This window comes from Dendrobates tinctorius, unplaced genomic scaffold (genome assembly GCF_039654945.1).
Source record: "Dendrobates tinctorius isolate UK_male_01 unplaced genomic scaffold, ASM3965494v1 ptg000315l, whole genome shotgun sequence".
Lineage (NCBI taxonomy): Eukaryota > Metazoa > Chordata > Amphibia > Anura > Dendrobatidae > Dendrobates > Dendrobates tinctorius.
This window is the reverse complement of record NW_027361982.1, coordinates 2590832-2612335: the sequence shown is the minus strand read 5'-3', so window position 1 is coordinate 2612335 and position 21504 is coordinate 2590832. Positions and strand designations below refer to the sequence as shown.

The 21504-nt window shown below is 49.0% G+C and overlaps 1 protein-coding gene and 1 long non-coding RNA gene across 3 annotated transcripts in view; one reads left to right on the top strand and one right to left on the bottom strand.

The window, feature by feature from the left end:
• Nucleotides 1–21504, top strand: part of EXO1 (exonuclease 1) — a 59669-nt gene that overhangs the window by 7162 nt on the left and 31003 nt on the right. For both annotated transcript variants that reach the window (XM_073561256.1, XM_073561258.1), the window contains exons 3-8: nt 21–140; nt 552–675; nt 1102–1239; nt 13055–13267; nt 13371–13558; nt 21270–21366. In XM_073561256.1, coding sequence (XP_073417357.1) covers nt 21–140; nt 552–675; nt 1102–1239; nt 13055–13267; nt 13371–13558; nt 21270–21366 — 880 coding nt within the window. The remainder of the gene's footprint in view (nt 1–20; nt 141–551; nt 676–1101; nt 1240–13054; nt 13268–13370; nt 13559–21269; nt 21367–21504) is intronic.
• Nucleotides 600–21504, bottom strand: part of LOC141073812 (uncharacterized) — a 45551-nt gene continuing 24646 nt past the window's right edge. The window contains exon 3 of the long non-coding RNA XR_012227070.1: nt 600–730. This is a non-coding gene — a long non-coding RNA (uncharacterized lncRNA). The remainder of the gene's footprint in view (nt 731–21504) is intronic.

Genomic DNA, 21504 nt, shown 5'->3' with positions numbered 1-21504 from the left:
ATGATCTCCCTTTATATCAGGTATGTCACCTACTGCATGAAGTTTGTGCACATGCTGCTGGCACATGGGGTCCGGCCCATACTAGTGTTTGATGGATGCACTTTACCTTCCAAGAAAGATGTTGAGAAGACCAGACGGGAGTAAGTTACCTCCAATATGGAGAGAAAATATTTGTCTCTGGTCACCTCGAGGCTGTCGGGGATTTGGCACTTTTTATATGGGGAATATTGCCACCTGCAGATCAGTCATTATTTATTATTATAGCGCCATTTATTACATTTGAAAAGGGGTACACGTAATAAAAAAACAAATACAAAAATCTTAAATAATACAGGTCACCGACTGGTACAGGTGGCGAGAGGACTCTACCCGCGAGGTTCACAGTTGGTTGTGTCATATGTTGGATCCAGCGCAGCACCGTGGCTTTAGTTCTTACCCGACTGTAGGAAAAGTCTTATAAATATCATGTCTTTTCTTACAGAGATACTGTATTTTGCAGGTGTCTTTTATTTTTTTGTACTCTTGCAAGAGACCTAATATCCTTCTTGCAGGAAGAGGCAGCTGAATTTGCAAAAGGGGAAGCAGCTCTTGAGAGAAGGCAAGGTGTCCGAGGCCAGAGACTGTTTCTCACGTGCCGTTAACATCACGTCCGAGATGGCTCATGCAGTTATCACAGTGAGTCCCGATGCCGATCGCTGCTGTGCGTGGTCATAGCCTTGCTCTTCTTGATCTACATTGCAGGGATAAATTAAGGGGTTGTCCCATGACAAAAAAATGAAATAATGAAAGGAAAAAAAGCAAAAACACCTTCCCCCATTAACGTGGAAATAATAAAAAAAATCACATTTGGTATTGCTGTGTCCGTAATGCACCTTTCTTTGGTAAATCCTGTCAAGCAAAATAAATAATCAAAGCAGCAGAATTGCTATTTTTGGCTCACAGAGGAGGGACCCTCATTTATTAGAGATTTTTGGCATATGTGTCGTAAATGTTTCACTTGCGACAACCCCTTTAAGGCTGTCCGTTATTTATAATATTTGTGGTATGTTCCTGTGTTGTACATGATCCCTTAGCTCTGATTTGGTTTTTTTGCTGTCCTAGGCGGCACGCTCTGAAGGCATTGACTGTATCGTCGCTCCCTACGAGGCGGATTCTCAGCTGGCCTACCTAAACAAAAATGGATTTGCTCAGGCGATCGTTACTGAAGACTCCGACCTTCTTGCTTTTGGTTGTAAAACGGTGAGGATTCCTATTTCTCTATCGCTTCATTGGGGGACACAGAAACCATGGGGTGTATGCTGCTGCCACTAGGAGGCTGACACCATGTACAGAAAAAGGTTAGCTCCTCCTCCGCAGTATACACTCCACCGACCGGCACTAATATCCTCAGTTTAGCTTAGTGTCAGTAGGAGGTGGACACGGGTCTTTCATTAGACCCATTTCTACCTCAGTGTGCGTCGTTTTCTTTTCAGGTACAAAGATCGCAAGAGGGATACAGAGTGATTGGTCACATCTGTAGTCCCACAAAGAGACTATGAGTACGGCGTGTACTGCCACCCCGTATCCTCATAGCTCTCCTTGGCAGGACCAAGAGCCCGAGCACGGATGCGTGTCAGGCGTTCCAGCTAGTCCTCGCCCACCAGAGCCTGTCTGTCTGGAAGAGACGCGGACATCCTTCCCTGGACGTTGAGGTACCATCTTCCTCTGCAGGTTTTGCCCTCAGAAGACAAGATCAGGTACAGGATAAGTATGGGATCCCTAAGTGGCTTTTCCCCCAACGGCTCCTCTCAGCAGCCTCTCCTTTCCCTGGCCCCCCTCCCCTCCCCGGCTGCACTTACCTCATTTCATCACAGCAGCTGGGCTGCATTTATTCCAGGCCCTGGCTTCAGTTTGGGCCTTGGGCCTTGCTCGGCGTCGCAGCCACGCCCCCCCGCCTTCTTCCTTAGGCGGGCTTCTCTCCCGCCCGTTCTCGGCCCGCCCACCGCTCTCCCTCGGCATCTGCGCTCAGGAGGCGGCGCTCAGCCCCCTAGCCTTCCTATTGGCAGCGGGCGGCGCCATCTTCGGCCCTTCTTACTGCGGTTAACCCCGCCCACTCCTCCCTGTCTCCCCAAGGAGGCGTGCGCTTTTCTATCCGACTCCTCTCAGGCTGCCGCCATTTTCCCAGCCTGTCAGCCGGACTCCATCTCTCCTATCTGTGGCCCTGCAGATCCAAACGAGCCGTGCAGCATCGCTTGCTGGAAGCATCTACAGGACAACGGACCGTGAGTAGCTCTGCAACTGCAGACTGACACCCTCCTCTGCCTCCTGTCACCCCAACCTTCCGGCACTCCTTCAGTGACTGTCCCTCATTATGTCTAACTCTAAAGGCCCTTTTACATTTAGCGATGCACCAGCGATACGACCTGGTCAGGATCGCTGGTGCATCGCTAAATGATCGCTAGTGAGCTGTCCCACAGGCAGATCTCACAGCGATGCAGCGCACGATACTCACCTTTCACACACAGCGATCCTGGTGTCCTCCCGCCCGCCTCCACGCGTCGCTCGTCTCACACAGCAGGAAGCCCGGCAGGAAGCAGACGACGAGACATGGAGCCGCCCGATCAGCGATGGACAGCGGGGGAGCCGGTCGGAGGTAAGTATCACACATAGCGATATCGCTATAACGTCACAAAATCAGTGACATTTTAGCGATATTGCTAGCGATATCGCTATGTGTAAAACCCCCTTAAGCCTGATCGTGCTCGTCCCCCTGCTTCTTCCACTTGCACTTTAGTCAAGTTCTTTGCATGTTCTTCTTGCAATCGCAAACTTCCCTCAGGTCAGTCCACTCCACTATGCCTCGACTGCAGCAATCCCATTCAGCCCGCCGCCCAGGAGCCCCCTATTGCTCCACGTGAGAGTGAATCCCCCATTCCTGGGTGGGCTTTTTCTCTATCACAATCGGTGGCGGATCTCACCAGGGTGTCTCAGTCCCTAGTGGCCGTTCTTGATAAGTTGCCCCTGGACACTTCTGCAGGATCCAGCAGGTGACAAGAGGCTCCATCTGAGCCAGCCAGCATGAGCTGCAAAAGACCCAGGCAGGATCTCCGGCCGGAATCCTCCCCTCGCCCCATCTCACCACTTAGTCCTTCCCAGCAGTCTCCTTCCCGTGCCTCCTCACCCGAGTCAGGTGAAGCATTCTTGGATGCGCCATCCGAAGAGATTTTAGAGCTGGATTCGGACCATGCCGTGGACATGAAGGTTACGGTACAGAACCTCATTGCAGCGATTAACCACACTTTCGAGATCAGACTCCCCTGCGAAACCCTCAGATCAGGAGGTTTCATTCAGGTGGGCGGAAGCACCTTCCAGAGTCTTCGCTTCTCACTCTGAGTTTGACAAGCTCCTTACTAGGGAAAGAGAAAATCCGACCAGGCGCTTTCAAAAAGGGAAGCGTCTCGGCGTGCTGTATCCATTTTCTCAACAGCTCACCGACAACTGGTCGGCTTCCCCCTCTGTAGACGCTCCTGTGTCCAGGCTATCTAACAACACGGTCCTTCCGATTTCAGGTGTGGCGTCTCTGAAGGATTCTAACGACAGGATCATAGAATCCTTAGCAAAGTCAGCATTCAAAGCGGCTGCTACGGTGCTAAGCCCGGCCTTCGCTTCCACTTGGGTGGCAAAAGCCATAGCTACTTGGGCAGAGGATCTCCGCCAAGGCATTCTTGATTGAGCCCAACCAGATCGTCTGGCCGAGCTAGCCAACCAGATCTCCCATGCAGGGGAATATTTAGTCTCTGCCTCCTTAGATGCCGCGTCTTGCGCAGCTCAAGCGTCCAGCATCGTAGTTGCAATCCGGCGTACAATTTGGCTCAAGACTTGGCAGGCGGATTTGTCATCAAAAAAGTCCCTTACCAATCAGCCTTTTCAGGGAGCGCGTCTCTTCGGAACCCAGCTGGACCAGATTATTAAAAACGCCACTGGGGGCACAAGTTCTCTTCTCCCTCAGTCTAAGCCTCGTAGACCTCCTCCAAGGCGTCAGTTTCTGCTCTTTCGGTCCTTCCGCCGCGTTGCGGCGGCAGAACCTTTTTTTTCAACCAACAAAGGCCACAAGCACGCCAGGATAGGAAGAAGGTCTCCTTTAGGCCCACTCCCTCCTGGCGATCTCACTCCTCCCAGGGCAGATCCTCCAGGTCCAGAACTGGACGGTCCACATCGGCATGACTATCAACAAAGTTCCGAGGTGCCTTCCCAGCTGGGCGGCCGACTCCTTTTCTTCAGAGACGTCTGGCTTGCCTCGGTGGAAGACGCTTGGGTCAGGGAAGTTGTATCCTCAGGATACAAAATAGAGTTCGTTTCTCGGCCCCGGGATCGCTGCTTGGAGTTCCATCCTCCAAAAGACCCCGCCTTAGTTCCGGGTTTCTTTGCATCCATCGCCTCTCTTCTCAGCTCCGGGGTGATTGTGCCCGTTCCCGAAACAGTACGATACACAGGGTTTTACTCAAACCTGTTTGTAGTGCCGAAAAAAGGCGGCGCGGTTCGGACCATTCTGGACCTCAAACTACTGAACAAAAGGGTCGGCCTGCGGCATTTCAGGATGGAATCCCTTCGCTCAGTAATCGCTTCCATGGAGGCACAAGAATTCATGTGCACAATAGGCATTCAAGATGCCTATCTGCATGTTCCCATCTTTCCCGTGCATCAAAAATTCCTACGTTTCGCTATTCATCAGAACCACTACCAGTTTGTCGCCCTGCCGTTCGGTCTCGCCACCGCGCCCAGAGTGTTTACGAAGATCATGGCGGCGTTGATGGCCCTGTTGAGGATCAAAGGTCTCGTCCTCTTTCCGTACCTCAACGACATTCTAATCAAAGCTCCGTCTTTTCACCAGACTCTCCAAAGTCTTACCATCGTTCTCAAAACCCTGTCCAGTTTCGGGTGGCTCGTAAACAAAAGAAAGTCCTGCCTTGTTCCGACTCAACGTCTTGTGTTTCTAGGTTTATTGTTCGACACCCGTCGATCGAGGGTCTTTTTCCCAGAAGATAAGATGATCTCTCTGCGGTGAGATGTACGATCGCTGCAGAGCCTACAGCATCCCTCTTTCCGGTCTGCCATGAAAGTCTTGGGAAAGATGGTGACGACGGCCGAAGCGATTCCCTTTGCTCAATTTCATTCGAGACCGCTTCAACAGGCCATCCTGTCTCGGTGGAACAGGTCTGTTCTTTCCCTGGATCGTCCAATTCACCTCTCGTCCCGGGTCAAACAGTCCCTCAATTGGTGGCTGACGTCACCTCTCATTTCCCTAGGCCGGTCATTCCTTCCGATTCACTGGCAGATTGTGACAACGGACGCCAGCCTTCTCGGCTGGGGTGCGGTGTTTCGCAAACAGACTGTTCAGGGTCGGTGCTCGACTCAAGAGACAACTCTGCCGATCAACATCCTCGAGATACGGGTGACTTTTCTGTCTCTCATTCACTGGGAAAGGCTTCTCAGGGGTCTGCCAATCCGGATTCAGACAGACAATGCAACGGCGGTGGCATATGTCAACCACCAAGGAGGGACACAGAGTTCCTCGGCTCTAGCGGAGGTGTCCAAAATTCTCCACTGGGCAGAGGTATCAGTCCCAGCGATATTCGCGGTGCACATTCCCGGGGTGGACAACTGGGCTGCCGATTTTTTTCTCAGCCGCGAGGGTTTCGCGGAGGGAGAATGGTCCTTACATCCAGACGTCTTTCATCAACTTTGCCATCGTTGGGGGACTCGGGACGTAGATCTGCTGGCGTCTCGCCTGAACAGGAAAGTCCCACAGTTCGTATCCAGGGCCCGAGATCCTCTCGCAGTGGGCGCCGATGTTCTGACCATCCCCTGGTCTCAGTTCAAGCTCCCCTATCTGTTTCCCTCCCCTTCCTCTTCTTCCCAAACTGTTGAAGAAAATCAAGGTGGAAGGGGTACCAGTCATCCTCATCGCTCCGGATTGGCCCAGAAGGTCTTGGTTCGCGGACATTGACAACCTTCTCGCGGACGCCCCCCGGAAGCTTCCAGACAGAGCAGATCTGCTATCTCAGGGTCCAATCTGCCACCCCAAGTCTCTGCCGCTCAATTTAACGGCGTGGCTGTTGAGACCGCGGTTCTGAAACGGTCAGGTTTTTCGGATCGGGTTATTCTCAACATGATCCGGGCTAGAAAGCCATCGTCTTTCAGAATTTATTATCGTACGTGGAAGGCCTATTTCACTTGGTGCGAGGCCAATGACATTCTGCCCATGTCCTTTTCACTCCCTTCTATCCTGTCGTTCCTCCAGGCAGGCCTAGATGCAGGCCTTGCCCTCAGCTCTTTAAAGGGTCAAGTCTCGGCGCTTTCCATTCTTTTCCAGAAGACGTTGTCCTCCTGTCCGCAAGTCAAGACTTTTCTTCAGGGAGTGGCTGATGCGGCACCTCCGTTCCGCACTCCCGTGGATCCATGGGATCTCAATCTGGTCCTGGAGGCTCTACAAGGTTCACCCTTTGAACCTCTCAGGGATGTTTCCCTTTCCCTTCTCTCCTGGAAAGTAGCTTTTCTGGTGACCATCACCTCCATCCGGCGTGTGTCGGAATTGGCGGCCCTTTCTTGTTGCCCCCCCTTTCTTGGTGCTCCACCAGGATAAGGTGGTCCTGCGGCCCCCGCCTTCCTTCCTCCCTAAGGTGGTGTCCACTTTCCACCTAAATGAGGACATTGTTCTCCCGTCTTTCTGTCTGTGTCCAATCCACCCGCTTGAGCGCTCCTTGAACAAGCTAGACCTGGTCAGGGCGATGAAGGTCTACCTGGCTAGGACGTCTCCCTTGCGGAAGACAGACTCACTTTTCATCATCCCAGATGGTGCGCGGAGAGGTCAGCCGGCCTCCAAGGCTACTATTGCTCGCTGGATCAGGTCGGCAATTTTGGAAGCCTACCGGGCCAAGCATCGAGTGCCCCCTCCTGGAATTAGAGCTCACTCTACCCGGGCAGTGGGTGCTTCCTAGGCGGTGCACCACAGAGCCTCTGCGCTGCAGCTTTGCAAAGCTGCAACCTGGTCTTCGATCCACACGTTTGCCAAATTTTACAAGGTCCACACCTACGCTTCGGCGGACGCCAGCCTAGGCAGAAGGATCTTGCAGGCGGCGGTGGTGAGTTCTCAGGCCTAATGGAAGTTTGCTTCTCCCTCCCCAGGGACTGCTTTGGGACGTCCCATGGTTTCTGTGTCGCCCAATGAAACGATAGAGAAAACAGGATTTTTCGGTTGCTTACCGTAAAATGTGTTTCTCGGAGCCTTCATTGGGGACACAGCACCCTCCCATGTTTTGCAACTTCTGTTCTTTTGTTATTTGTTGATTACAGTTGAGTTGTCCAGTTGTTACTCTATTTTGTTACTTCTCCTACTGCTTTCTCACTAACTGAGGAAATTAGTGCCGGTCGGTGGGGTGTATACTGCGGAGGAGGAGCTAACCTTTTCCTGTACATAGTGTCAGCCTCCTAGTGGCAGCAGCATACACCCCATGGTTTCTGTGTCCCCCCAATGAAGGCTCAGAGAAACAGATTTTACGGTAAGCAACCCAAAAATCCTGTCTTTTTTTTTTTTTTTTTTTTGTGTTGGCACACATCCGATAATCTAATAATTATTATATCCTCATTATTAAAAAGGCATTAAAAGTAATCTGAGGTCAGGATAGACGACTTTAATAGGATAAAAGATCCCCGGATGCAGTGACGTCTCGCTCTATGTGCAGCTGCAGTGAGGGTGAAGCCACTCAGGTGTTTCTCTAAGAATAATTTATAGATACTATTAACCCCTTCCCGACCTGTGACACAGCGTATGCGTCATGAAAGTCGGTGCCAATCCGACCTATGACGCATACCCTGTGTCATGAATTCAAAGCCCCCCTGCGGGTCGGGTGACCGGGGTCAATGAAAGGTCACCTGACCCGCAGATACAGGGGGCTTTGTAATTCACCATAGGGGGCGTGGCTTCGCCCCCACGTGGCTACGATCGCTCTGATTGGCTGTTAAAAGTGAAACAGCCAATCAGAGCGATAGTAATATTTCATCAATGAAAATTGATGAAATATTACAATCCAGCCATGGCCGATGCTGCAGTAGCATCGGACATGGCTGGAGACACCGATTTGACCCCCCCCCCCCCCCACCGGCGATCGCCCCCCCTGCCACTGAATGACAGCGGCGATCTGCCGCCGCTGTCATCATCTGCCCCCCCTCCCATTCCCTTCGCTCCTCGCCAGCTTCCGATCCCCCCTCTCACCTCCCCCGGCACCTTCCAAGTCCCCCCGTCGCTCCCGGTGTCCAGCGGGTCCGGTTCATGGGCGCCGCCATCTTAGAAAATGGCGGGCGCATGCGCAGTTCGCCCGCCCGAATCTGCCGGCTGCAGATTCCACTATTTCATTTTGATCACTCTCAGAGTGATCAAAATGAAATAAAAAGTAAATGAACCCCCCGATTATCACCCCCATAGGTAGGCAGAACTAATAAAATAAAGAAAATATTTTTATTTTTATTTTTCCATCAGGGTTAGGGTTGGAGAGAGGGTTAGGGTTGGAGAGAGGGTTAGGGTTGGAGAGAGGGTTAGGGTTGGAAAGAGGGTTAGGGTTGGAAAGAGGGTTAGGGTTGGAAAGAGGGTTAGGGTTGGAAAGAGGGTTAGGGTTGGAAAGAGGGTTAGGGTTGGAAAGAGGGTTAGGGTTGGAAAGAGGGTTAGGGTTGAAAAGAGGGTTAGGGTTGGAAAGAGGGTTAGGGTTGGAAAGAGGGTTAGGGTTGGAAAGAGGGTTAGGGTTGGAAAGAGGGTTAGGGTTAGAATTAGGGTTAGGCTTGTGGTTAGTGTTATGGTTAGTGTTGGGGTTAGGGGTGTGTTGGGGTTAGGGTTGGGATTAGGGTTGTGGTTAGGGGTGTGTTGGGGTTAGGGGTGTGTTGGGGTTAGGGTTGGAGTTAGAATTGAGGGGTTTCCACTGTTTAGCCACATCAGGGGGTCTCCAAACGCGACATGGTGCAACCTTTGATTCCAGCCAATTTTGCGTTCAAAAAGTCAAATGGTGCTCACTGCCTTCCAAGCCCCGACGTGTGCCCAAACAGTGGTTTACCCCCACATATGGGGTATCAGCGTACTCAGGAAAAATTGCACAACAACTTTTGGGGTCTAATTTCTCCTGTTACCCTTGGGAAAATAAAAAATTGGGGGCTAGAAAATTATTTTTGTGGAAAAAAAATGTTTTTTTCATTTTCATGTCTCTGCATTATAAACTTCTGTGAAGCACTTGGGGGTTGAAAGTGCTCACCATACATCTACATAAGTTCCTTGGAAGGTCTAGTTTCCAAAATGGGGTCACTTGTGGGGGTTTCCACTGTTTAGGCACATCAGGGGCTCTGCAAACGTAATGACGACTGCAGACTATTCCATCTAAGTCTGCATTTCAAAACTTCACTACTTCCATTCCGAGCCCTGACGTGTGCCCAAACAATGGTTCCCCCACACATATGGGGTATCAGCGTACTCAGGACAAACTGGACAACAACTTTTGGGGTCCAATTTATCCTGTTACCCTTGTGAAAAAAAAATTGCGGGCTAAACATCATTTTTTTTGAGGGGAAAAAAATGATTTTTTATTTTCACGGCTCTGTGTTATAAACTTCTGTGAAGCACTTGGGGGTTCAAGGTGCTCACCATACATCTAGATAAGTTCCCTGGGGGGTCTAGTTTCCAAAATGGGGTCACTTGTGGGAGGTTTCTACTGTTTAGGCACACAGGGGCTCAGCAAATGTAACATGACGCCCGCAGACCATTCCATCAAAGTCAGCATTTCAAAATGTCACTACTTCCCTGCTGAGACCCAACGTGTGCCCAAACAGTGGTTTCCCCCCACATATGGGGTACCAGCGTACTCAGGACAAACTGGACAACAACTTTTGGGGTCGAATTTCTCCTGTGACCCTTGTGAAAATAAAAAATTGCGAGCTAAAAATTCATTTTTTGAGGAAAAAAAAAGATTTTTTATTTTCATGGCTCTGCGTTACAATCTTCTGTGAAGCACTTCGGGGTTCAAGGTGCTCACCACACATCTAGGCAAGTTCCTTATGGGGTCTAGTTTCCAAAATGGGGTCACTTGTGGGGGGATTCCACAGTTTAGGAACATCAAGGGCTCTGCAAATGTAACATGACACCCGCAGACCATTCCATCAAAGTCAGCATACCAAAACGTCACTACTTCCCTTCCGAGCCCTGACGTGTGCCCATACAGTGGTCATCCCCCACATATGGGGTATCAGCATACTCAGGACAAACTAGACAACAACTTTTGGGGTCCAATTTCTCCTGTTACCCTTGTGAAAAAAAAAATTGCGGGCTAAAAATCATTTTTTTTTTTTGAGGGAAAAAAATGATTTTTTATTTTCACGGCTCTGCGTTACAATCTTCTGTGAAGCACTTGGGGGTTCAAGGTGCTCACCACACATCTAGATAAGTTCCTTGGGGGGTCTTGTTTCCAAAATGGGGTCCCTTGTGGGGGGTTTCTACTGTTTAGGCACACAGGGGCTCAGCAAATGTAACATGATGCCCGCAGACTATTCCATCAAAGTCAGCATTTCAAAATGTCACTACTTCCCTTCCGAGCCCTGACGTGTGCCCAAACAGTGGTCTCCCCCCACATATGGGGTACCAGCGTACTCAGGACAAACTGGAAAACAACTTTTGGGGTCCAATTTATCCTGGTACCCTTGTGAAAATAAAAAAATGCAGACTAAAAAATTTTTTTTTAGGAAAAAAAAAAGATTTTTTATTTTCACTGCTCTGCATTATAAACTTCTGTGAATCACCTGGGGGTTCAAAGTGCTCACTATGCATCTAGATAAGTTCCTTAGGTGGTCTAGTTTCCAAAATGGGGTCATTTGTGGGGGAGCTCCAAAGTTTAGGCACACAGGGGATCTCCAAACACAACATGGTGTCCGCTAACGATTGGAGCCTATTTTCATTTCAAAAAGTCAAATGGCGCTCATTCCCTTCTGCGCCCTGCCGTGCACCCAAACAGTGCCCCCCCCCCCACATATGGGGTACCAGCGTACTCAGGACAATCTGGACAACAACTTTTATGGTCCAATTTCTCCTGTTACCCTTGTGAAAATAAAAAATAGCGTGAGGAAAAAAAAATGATTTTTTATTTTCACTGCTCTATGTTATAAACTTTTGTGAGGCACTTGGGGGTTCAAAGTGCTCACTACACATCTAGATAAGTTCCTTAAGGGGTCTAGTTACCAAAATGGTGTCACTTGTGGGGGAGCTCCAATATTTAGGCACACAGGGGCTCTCCAAACGCGACATGGTGTCCGATAACGATTGGAGCTAATTTTCCATTCAAAAAGTCAAATGGCGCTCCTTCCCTTCCGGGCCCTGCCCTGCACCCAAACAGTGGTTTATGACCACATATGAGGTATTGGTGTGCTCAGGAGAAATTGCCCAACAAATTTTAGGATCCATTTTATCCTGTTGCCCATGTGAAAATGAAAAAACTGAGGCTAAAAGATAATTTTTGTGAAAAAAAAAGTACTTTTTTTTTTTACAGATCAATTTGAGAAGCACCTGGGGGTTCAAAGTGATCACTATGCATCTAGATAAGTTCCTTGGGGGGTCTAGTTTCCAAAATGGGGTCACTTGTGGGGGAGCTCCAGTGTTTAGGCACACAGCGACTCTCCAAACGTGACATGGCAACCGCTAAATATTCCAGCATATTTTCCATTCAAAAAGTCAAATGGTGCTTCTTCCCTTCTGAGCCCTGCCGTACGCCCAAACAGTGGTTTATGACCAGATATGAGGTATCAGTGTACTCAGGGGAAATTGACCAACAAATTTTAGGATCCATTTTATCCTGTTGCCCATGTGAAAATGAAAAAATTGATGCTGAAAGGAAATTTGTGTTGGAAAAATTAAAATGTCCATTTTTTTCCTTCCACATTGCCTTAGCTGTTGTGAAACACCTGAAGGGTTAATAATCTTCTTGAATGTGGTTTTGAGTAGCTTGAGGGGTGCAGTTTTTAGAATGGTGTCACTTTTGGGTATTTTCTGCCATATAGACCCCTCAAAGTGACTTCAAATGTGAGGTGGTCCCTAAAAAAAAAAAGGTTTTGTAAATTTTGTTGTAAAAATGAGAAATCGCTGGTCAACTTTTAACCCTTATAACTTCCTAACAAAAAAATATTTTGCTTCCAAAATTGTGCTGATGTAAAGTAGACATGTGGGAAATGTTATTTAGTAACTATTTTGTGTCACATAACTCTCTAGTTTAACAGAATAAAAATTCAAAATTTGAAAATTGCGAAATTTTCAAAATTTTCGCCAAATTTCTGATTTTTTCACAAATAAACGCAAAAATTATCGACCTAAATTTACCACTAACATGAAGCCCAATATGTCACGAAAAAACAATCTCAGAATCGCTAGGATGCGTTGAAGCGTTCCAGAGTTATTACCTCATAAAGGGACACTGGTCAGAATTGCAAAAAATGGCCAGGTCATTAAGGTCAAAATAGGCTGGGTCATGAAGGGGTTAAGGAAATGTCAGCGCTGAATCAAACTTTAACCCCTTCATGACGCAGGATGTAATATTGTATCCTATGTCTGGTCCCATGTATACGGCAGTCTTAGGGAGCTGCCGTGACTGACACGAGCTCTGTTTGCTGTTTAACCAGTTAAATGCTGCTATCTTGTCTTCTCGATGCCACTGTCTGCAGGGATAAGAGGACCACTACATCTTTTTTTTATTTTGGGGCCCCCTGAGAAATCCTAGGAACGAGACTTTGAAATGGAGCAGTGGTCGCACATACATTGACTGTTGATGGTCGCACGTGGCCACATAAGGCACTCGGCTATGTACGACAGTCCTGTAGACAATGAATGAAGTAGAGACGCGCATGCTGCAGTTTAACAGACCCCTTGAGTTTGGTAGGGGTTTCAGAGGTCGGACCCCTAGCGACCAGCATGTTATCACCCTTTTGCTACATGATAACCATCAATGATGTGAATACGGCTTTTAACACATGATCTGTAATCTCCGTCCTGTTTCTCCAGGTGATCCTGAAAATGGACAAATTTGGAAATGGTCTAGAAATCGATCAAGACAGATTCGGGATGTGTAAGCATCTGGGAGATGTGTTCACGCAGGAGAAGTTTCGTTACATGTGCATCCTGTCTGGCTGTGACTACCTGCCTTCTATCCATGGTATTGGTTTAGCCAAAGCGAGTAAACTCCTGAAAATCGCCAATAATCCAGACATCACTCAGGTAATCGCCTCTGTTATCCATCGCCTGAGCTCCATCTGTCGCAGGTTTTCTGTTAGATGTGATGTTTTCTTGGTGTTAATGTTTTTTTTGTTGTCTTTTTAAGGTTATTAAGAAGATCGGACAGTATCTGAAAGCGAACATTACAGTACCTGATGACTACATTGAGGGGTTTATCCGTGCCGACAACACGTTTCTATATCAGTTGGTCTTTGATCCTGTAAAAAGAAAACTGGTCCCGCTAAATCCTTATGAGAATGGGATAAACCCGAAAGAATTAACCTACGCCGGACCGTATCCTTATTATTGCACAGAAAGCTCCAAGCATTCCAACGTCTTAAAAGACATCATGCATTTTGCTGCAGGGACAATTCTGTGGATTATATGTGCATGGCATGATGGAATATCGTATGTGAATAGAGAAGAAAATTTCAGGAGTCAGATCAAACTTTTATTTGAACAATCAAAATAAATTTCTTTATCGCCTTATTGGGGGACACAGAATACCATGGGTGTATGCTGCTGCTGCTAGGAGGCTGACACTATGCAAAACAAGAACATTAGCTCCTCCCCGGCAGTATACACCCACCGACAGGCACTAGGCACCTCAGTTTGTGCTTAGTGTCTGTAGGAGGCGGACCGGGATCTTCCCAGATCCGCAATTAACCTTTTCTTTCCTTAGGTGTTCTAGTGTGAACTTTTTAATTCTCTTGTCTTTTATTTTGCAGATTCAAGTCGGGAAACAGGGTGAAAATTCACTCTGCTTTCCCATATCAGGCGGCTGAGTGAGCAGTGTGGTGATCCCACATCGCAACTCTGTGCGCTGGCAGGACTTTGTCCCATATCACCTCCGGGTGCTATGGGATGCGGACAGGTGGCTGGTCCTTGCCAAAACCCCCTCCTCACCCCTCTCTCGGGACAGGGCTGAGAGGAAGACGGCGATCGCAAGATTCCCCTCGCCATCAAGAGGTTAATGCCGTCTTCTACAGAAAGCGGGTACAGAGGACAGCGGCCACTACCCTAGTGAGAGGCCCCTGTGGTCATCCTCTTCAGGGACTTCAGGTAGGTGCCTGAACGATCCCTCCAGCCCGCAGCATCCCCAAAAGGCACATTGGTGGGTAACTGGACATCACCAGGATTTGAATTTCCCGCCCCTCTCCCTGCCTGTCGGGCGCCGCTCTCACCAGCCGCGCACCTCTCCACTCATATTACAGGGCTGAATACAGGGGGTTTTCTCCCTGTTTTCATAGCTGGCCATGGTTTTCCACAGCTCTCCTGCGCGCCAGTACCTCCATTACAGGGACTTTCTCTTCTCCTTCCTGGGCGATTTAATCACAGGGCTGCGGCGCTGGTTTTTACTTTCACTTTCACTTTGTTGCCCGCTCTCAGAGCGCCTCCTCCTCTTTCTGAGCGCGCTTTCCTCGCGCCTTTTTTAGCCCATCACAGGGCTCCTCATCCCCTTCCTTCATCTCAGCTCCAATTGCGGCTCAGCCGCTAAGCTCCGCCCACCGCTCACCTCATCAGGCATTTCCTGTTTCTTCGGTCCTGCCTTTCTGCGCTGCTTGGGGGACACTTCAGCGTTTCTGCTGCTCGCCGGAACTAGGTAGGCTCTGCTCTATGCAGAGATATTAGCCCTCCTCCGCAGTTCTTTCCCCAATTTCCGCGGACATTCAGCGCAGTTTTCCTTATGCCCAACCCTGCAGGGGAGCTCTGTTTCAGGCCCACCGCTACTCATTACGCCTGTGCGCGCTGTAAAAGGAAGTGGGCTTCGGGTCAGCCATCTCCTTTCTGCCCGTCCTGCAGTCCTTCAGCTATGTCGGCCTCTCAGGAGCACACAGATCCCCGTGATGGGGGCACTTCTCCTCTCCCAGAATGGGCCGTAGCTATGTCTCAGTCGGTATCCGATCTGACCAAAGTCTCTCAGTCCCTGGTCCAGGTCCTAGAACGTTTGCCTCAGCTATCTTCAGCCACCACTGCTCCGACCGCCTCTCAGGGTGAGTCGTCCGCTCCTGACCGCAACCTTCAGAGGGACAGGCCGAATAGGATGTCCAGGAAGCGTCTCCTATTGGGCTCGTCTTCCAGTTCGCTAGGCCCGTCTGCTTCACCCAGGTGTCCGTCTCCTTCAGTGGACGACCTTGGGTCAGACGACGATCCACAATCAGGATCTAGTTCAGAAGCAGATGACATGTCTAAAACACGAAGTATGGTCGATAGTCTTCTTTCAGCTATTTTCCAAACCCTGGAGATTAAGCAGGACAAGCCCCTTCCTCAGGAATGTTCTGTCCCATTTAAACGTTCAAAACCTCCATCTAAAACTTTTCCAAACCACTACGAGTTTGATACTACTCTAGCCAAACATTGGGAGCACCCTGAGCAACGCTTTTCGGGCCGCAGGTATTTGGATGTTTTGTACCCATTTGAGACTGATTTGCTTTCTAAATGGACCAAAGCCCCTGAAGTGGACCCTCCCGTTTCTCGCATAGCCTCTAAGACAGTTCTGTCCCTTCCAGACGGTGCATCGCTTAAGGATCCGACGGACAGGCAGTTAGAATCTTTGGCGAAGTCTATCTTTGAGGCCTCCGGTGCCTCCCTCTGCCCTATTTTCGCCTCCTCCTGGGTAGCTAAAGTCATTTCGGCTTGGGCAAAAATTCTTCGCAGGGGCATCTTAGCGGCAGCTCCCCAGGACGAGCTGGCAGATCTGGCAGATCAAATTAATCACGCGGGTAAATACCTTTTAGCCGCCTCCTTAGATGCGGCCGGTTGTGTAGCTAGGGCTAACAGCAATATAGTAGCTGTACGCCGAGTTCTTTGGCTAAAGTCATGGAATGCGGATACTGCCTCAAAAAAGTCGCTCACCAATCTGCCCTTCCATGGTTCTAGGCTCTTTGGGGCCAAACTGGATCAAATAATTTCCGATGCCACTGGGGGTAAAAGTACTTCTCTCCCCCAGTCTCGACCAAGACGCTTCTTTAATAGAAAGGGTTTTCGGCCCTTTCGTCCGTTCTCGTCCACAGAGAGATCTGTCCAGCAAGAGCGTCCTTCCGCTTCTAGGGAGCGAGAGCAGAAGAAACCTTCTTACAAGCCCGCTCCCCGCTGGAGATCTAGAGGACAATACTCCAGGTCCTCAGGTGCCCGTTCCGGTAGGTTTGCCTCCAAGTGACGGGGCACCCCCACCTGGAAATTTTTCCAGGGTGGGAGGCAGACTTTCCTTTTTCGTGGACGCTTGGCTGTCGGTTGTCGACGACGCTTGGGTCAGGGAAATCATCGCATCCGGTTACAAGATCGAATTTTCTTCTCCGCCAGACAGGCGTTTTTTCCTGTCTCGTCCTCCAAGACAACGGTCCCACATTCCAGGATTCTTTCAGGACGTCTCCTCCCTTCTTTCCGCCGGAGTGATTGTTCCCGTTCCCTCAGACGAACGGTTTTCAGGGTTCTACTCAAATCTCTTCGTAGTCCCGAAGAAAGACGGTTCCCTGCGGCCAATCCTGGACCTCAAATTGCTCAATCGCCACGTGAAGATTCTTCACTTCAAAATGGAGTCTCTTCGATCGGTGATAGCCTCAATGGAACCCGGAGAATTCCTCTGCTCTGTGGACATACGGGATGCCTATCTTCACATCCCTGTTTGCTTGCAACATCAGAAATATCTCAGGTTTGCGATTCAGGACGATCATTACCAGTTCACGGCTCTCCCTTTCGGCCTAGCCTCCGCTCCCCGTGTTTTCACGAAAGTGATGGCGACGGTCATGGCCATCCTTCGATCCAGAGGGATTCTCATCATTCCTTATCTGGACGATCTCTTAATCAAGGGCTCGTCCCATCAAGACTGTCTCCTAAGTCTTCAGATAACTCTGGATACTCTCGACCGTCTCGGATGGTTAGTCAACAAAGAAAAGTCCGTCCTCAGCCCCACTCAGCGTCTGACCTTTTTAGGCATGGAGTTCGACACGAACCTGGCCCGGGTGTTTCTTCCGAGGGAGAAATTTGCGGCTCTGTTCAAAGGGATTCGAGCCCTCAAACGGCCAACGCCCATTCCCCTTCGATTCTGCATGAAAATTCTGGGGAAGATGGTAGCTTCCTTGGAAGCAGTGCCCTTTGCACAGTTCCACCTTTGTCCTCTTCAGCTGTCCCTCCTTTCAGCCTGGGACAAGACGACGAGGTCCTTAGACCGGCCAATCCTTCTCCCCCTCAAAGTGAGGCAATCCCTCACTTGGTGGACGATGTCTACATCAGTCCTACAAGGGAGGTCCTTCCTCCCGCTTCGGTGGCAAGTGATCACCACCGACGCCAGCCTCCTGGGTTGGGGAGCGGTTTTTAATCAGAGGACGGCTCAAGGACACTGGAACCCTCAGGAAGCTCTTCTTCCTATCAATCTGCTCGAGATCAGAGCAATCTTTCTGGCCCTTCTTCGCTGGCAACCCCTTCTCGTCGGCAAGCCGATCCGCATTCAGTCGGACAACGCCACGGCTGTGGCGTACATAAACCATCAGGGCGGCACGCGCAGCCACCAAGTCATGTCAGAAGTGGCCAGGATTCTGCGCTGGGCGGAACGTTTCGTCCCAGCAATCTCCGCCGTGCACATTCCAGGGGTGGAAAACTGGGCAGCCGACTTTCTGAGTCGTCAAGGCCTAGCGTCAGGCGAATGGTCTCTCCATCCCTCAGTCTTCGATCAGATATGCAAGCGCTGGGGTTCTCCGGACGTCGACCTCATGGCATCTCGGATGAACCACAAAGTTCCACGCTTCGTAGCCAGGTCCAGGGATCCTCTAGCCGTCGCTTGCGATGCCCTAGTAATTCCGTGGTCCCAGTTCCAACTCCCTTATCTTTTTCCACCTCTTGCCTTGATCCCAAGAGTGGTCAAGAAGATAAAATCGGAAGGCGTTCCAGTAATTCTTGTGGCTCCAGACTGGCCGAGACGGCCTTGGTATGTGGAACTGGTGAACATGCTCGCGGACGTTCCCTGGAGACTTCCAGTCCGTCCGGATCTTCTCTCGCAAGGCCCCCTTTACCACGAGAATTCTCGGTCTCTGAATTTAACGGCATGGCCGTTGAGGCCGCAATTCTAAGAGAATCAGGTTTTTCCAGCCAGGTGATTCAGACGATGATCAAAGCCAGGAAGCCAGCCTCTTCCCGCATTTACCACAGGTGTTGGAAGGCTTTTTTCCGTTGGTGCGACGATAAAAAAGTTTTTCCAATGGCTTTTTCCATCCCGTCCATACTGGGTTTTCTCCAGTCTGGCTTAGATTCGGGTCTGTCTCTCAGTACCCTGAAAGGCCAGGTTTCTGCCTTGTCTATCCTCTTTCAAAGAGAGCTCGCTTCCTTACCGCAGGTTAAGACGTTCCTCCAAGGAGTCGCTCATGTGGCTCCTCCTCATCATTCACCAATAGAACCGTGGGATCTCAATCTCGTTCTTGGCGCTCTCCAAAAGGCGCCGTTTGAGCCCATCCAGGACATTCCTTTGTCACTTTTGTCATGGAAGGTGACCTTTTTGATCGCCATTACATCCATCAGAAGAGTTTCTGAGTTAGCGGCCTTGTCATGCCGTTCTCCTTATCTGGTGCTCCGTCAGGATAAAGTCGTCCTCAGGCCCGTTCCTTCCTTCCTGCCAAAGGTGGTTTCCTCCTTTCACATCAACGAGGATATTGTTCTTCCATCGTTTTGTCCGGCTCCTTCTCACCCTCTTGAGAGGTCACTCCACAAGCTGGATGTTGTTAGAGCCTTGCGTGTCTACCTCGCTAGGACCGCTTCACTTCGTCAATCCGATTCATTGCTGGTCATCTCTGAAGGTCACAGGAAAGGGCTTCCGGCATCCAAATCCACGATTGCTCGCTGGATTCGTTCTACCATTCAGGAAGCATACCGACTTCAGGAAAAACGACCCCCTCCGGGAGTGAGAGCTCACTCCACCCGGGCTGTGGCAGCTTCGTGGGCCGTTCGACACCAGGCTTCGGCTCTGCAACTTTGCAGGGCCGCGACCTGGTCGTCCTTGCACACATTTGCGAGGTTCTACAGGGTTCATACCCAGGCCTTGTCTGATGCAGTTGTTGGTAGGAAGGTTCTGCAGGCGGCGGTGGCGCACCGGCCGACCTAAGCCTTTCATGTTCTTTCGTTCCTTATTGCTGTTCCCGCCCTTGGGACTGCTTTGGAACGTCCCATGGTATTCTGTGTCCCCCAATAAGGCGATAAAGAAAGATGGATTTTTGGTTCTTACCGTAAAATCTCTTTCTTGGAGCCTTCATTGGGGGACACAGCACCCTCCCTGTTTACTTTGTACCGTGTTGGGTCTTTGAGTCCCCTGTTGGGTTGGTACATATCTTTAGAGAGTTTCCGTTGCTTCTCCTACTGCTTTTGCACCAACTGAGGTGCCTAGTGCCTGTCGGTGGGTGTATACTGCCGGGGAGGAGATAATGTTCTTGTTTTGCATAGTGTCAGCCTCCTAGCAGCAGCAGCATACACCCATGGTATTCTGTGTCCCCCAATGAAGGCTCCAAGAAAGAGATTTTACGGTAAGAACCAAAAATCCATCTTTATAACCCATAACCCAGATTGCTACTTCCTATAGGTGGCAATAGAGTTCTAGTCCTCTTGACCTCTGAAGAGACTATTTGCATATTTCCCAGAGGAGCATTGTGGCTTTAAGTCGCCTCATCTTGGCATGCTTAACATGTCAATCTCCGCAAGGAGAAACGATACTTCTTGGATATCGGTCAGACGCCTCTCACACAGACAAACCAGATCTCACACTTTGCACTGACGAGAGGCAGTACCCTGAAACATCGTGTCTGCAAATTGAGATTCTGGTTTTGGCTTTTATCCTAAGTCATGTAACAAGGCTCGTTAAAGGGTTGACATTAACTTCTAGGATTGCTACTTCCTATATGTGGCAATAGAGTTCTAGTCTTCTTCCCCTCTGAAGAGAGTATTTGCATATTTCCCAGTGGAGCATTGAGGCGTTAATTCTCCCCATCTTGGCATGGAGAAACGATACTTCTTGTAACCCATATGGTAAAATCTGTATAGCAAAAAAAAAACACAACTTGTAATTCTGATGTTTTATCATCACCATGCCACCCACAAAAATGCAATGAAAAATTTCTATATGGTCCAAAATGGAACCAATAAAAAAATCAGCTTTGCCGGCAAAAACTAGAAAAAGTTATGGGTCTCATAAAATGGCGACACAAAGAAAATATCAGAAGCAAGAAAATAAATTATATATTTTAAAATTTAATTAGCAAAAAAAAACCTTTACAAGTTAAGAATCTCTGTAATAATACTGCCAAGACATTTTTATTCCACAATGAACACTGCAAAATCGAAGCCAAAAACCTGACAGAATTGTTTTTTTTTTTTTTTTTGTCTGTTTTACATCATAATTGGACTTTTTTTTTTTTTTTTTTTGTACATTATATGGTAAGATGAATGGTGTTTTACAAAACAACAACTTGTTCAACAAAGAACAAGCCTTCGTATGGCGATGTCGACAGAAAAATAAAAAAGCTATGGCTCTTGGAAGAAGGGGAGGGACAAAAATGAAAAAGCCCGTTTATGATGGGGTGTACAATGCAGATGCAGTTTCCATGGGTCTTTGCGGTAAGGTGGTCTTTACAGTCTGTTTTGTCAGTGCCTTCTACAGGCTGCTGATTTGTTGCAGAAGTTTCCATGCTGCTCCAGACATGTGAATGGAGTCTCTACAGAAGGTGCCTGGATTTTTGCAAACCTCATTTACGTGAATGGGACAATTATAGAAATTTCTACCACAAATCTGCTAAATATGGATATGTAGTGAGCATTGAGGCCGACTCGTCGTCTGCACCTGTGTGGTCTCATGATCATGTTACACTAGATAAGAAATTCCCGTTATTACTTCATCCCTGTGTAAGAAGCTTTGTGCACGGTGCGCAGTTTGTTGGTACGAGGCTCGTGTGATTATTTTTGTATTTTGTGATAGGACGGATCTTTTCTTCTCCTTTTTTTTTTTTTTTTTTCTCTTAACATAAATAAGTAACCTGGGGGATTCGGTTGCTTATCAAATAGCTCTTGGAAACATAGATGTCAACTCCATGAAAAAAACGGACGACTATGACCCTGATGTTCCACAGGTGAGAGGTGTGAATGGTGTCACGGTCAGTTATGGTGCTAGATAATTGGAACTGTTGGAGGGATTGTACATCCTTCTGGGCTCCACTGTGATATTGCAAAAGTGATGGCCATTGGTGACATTTTTAAGTTTGGGGTGT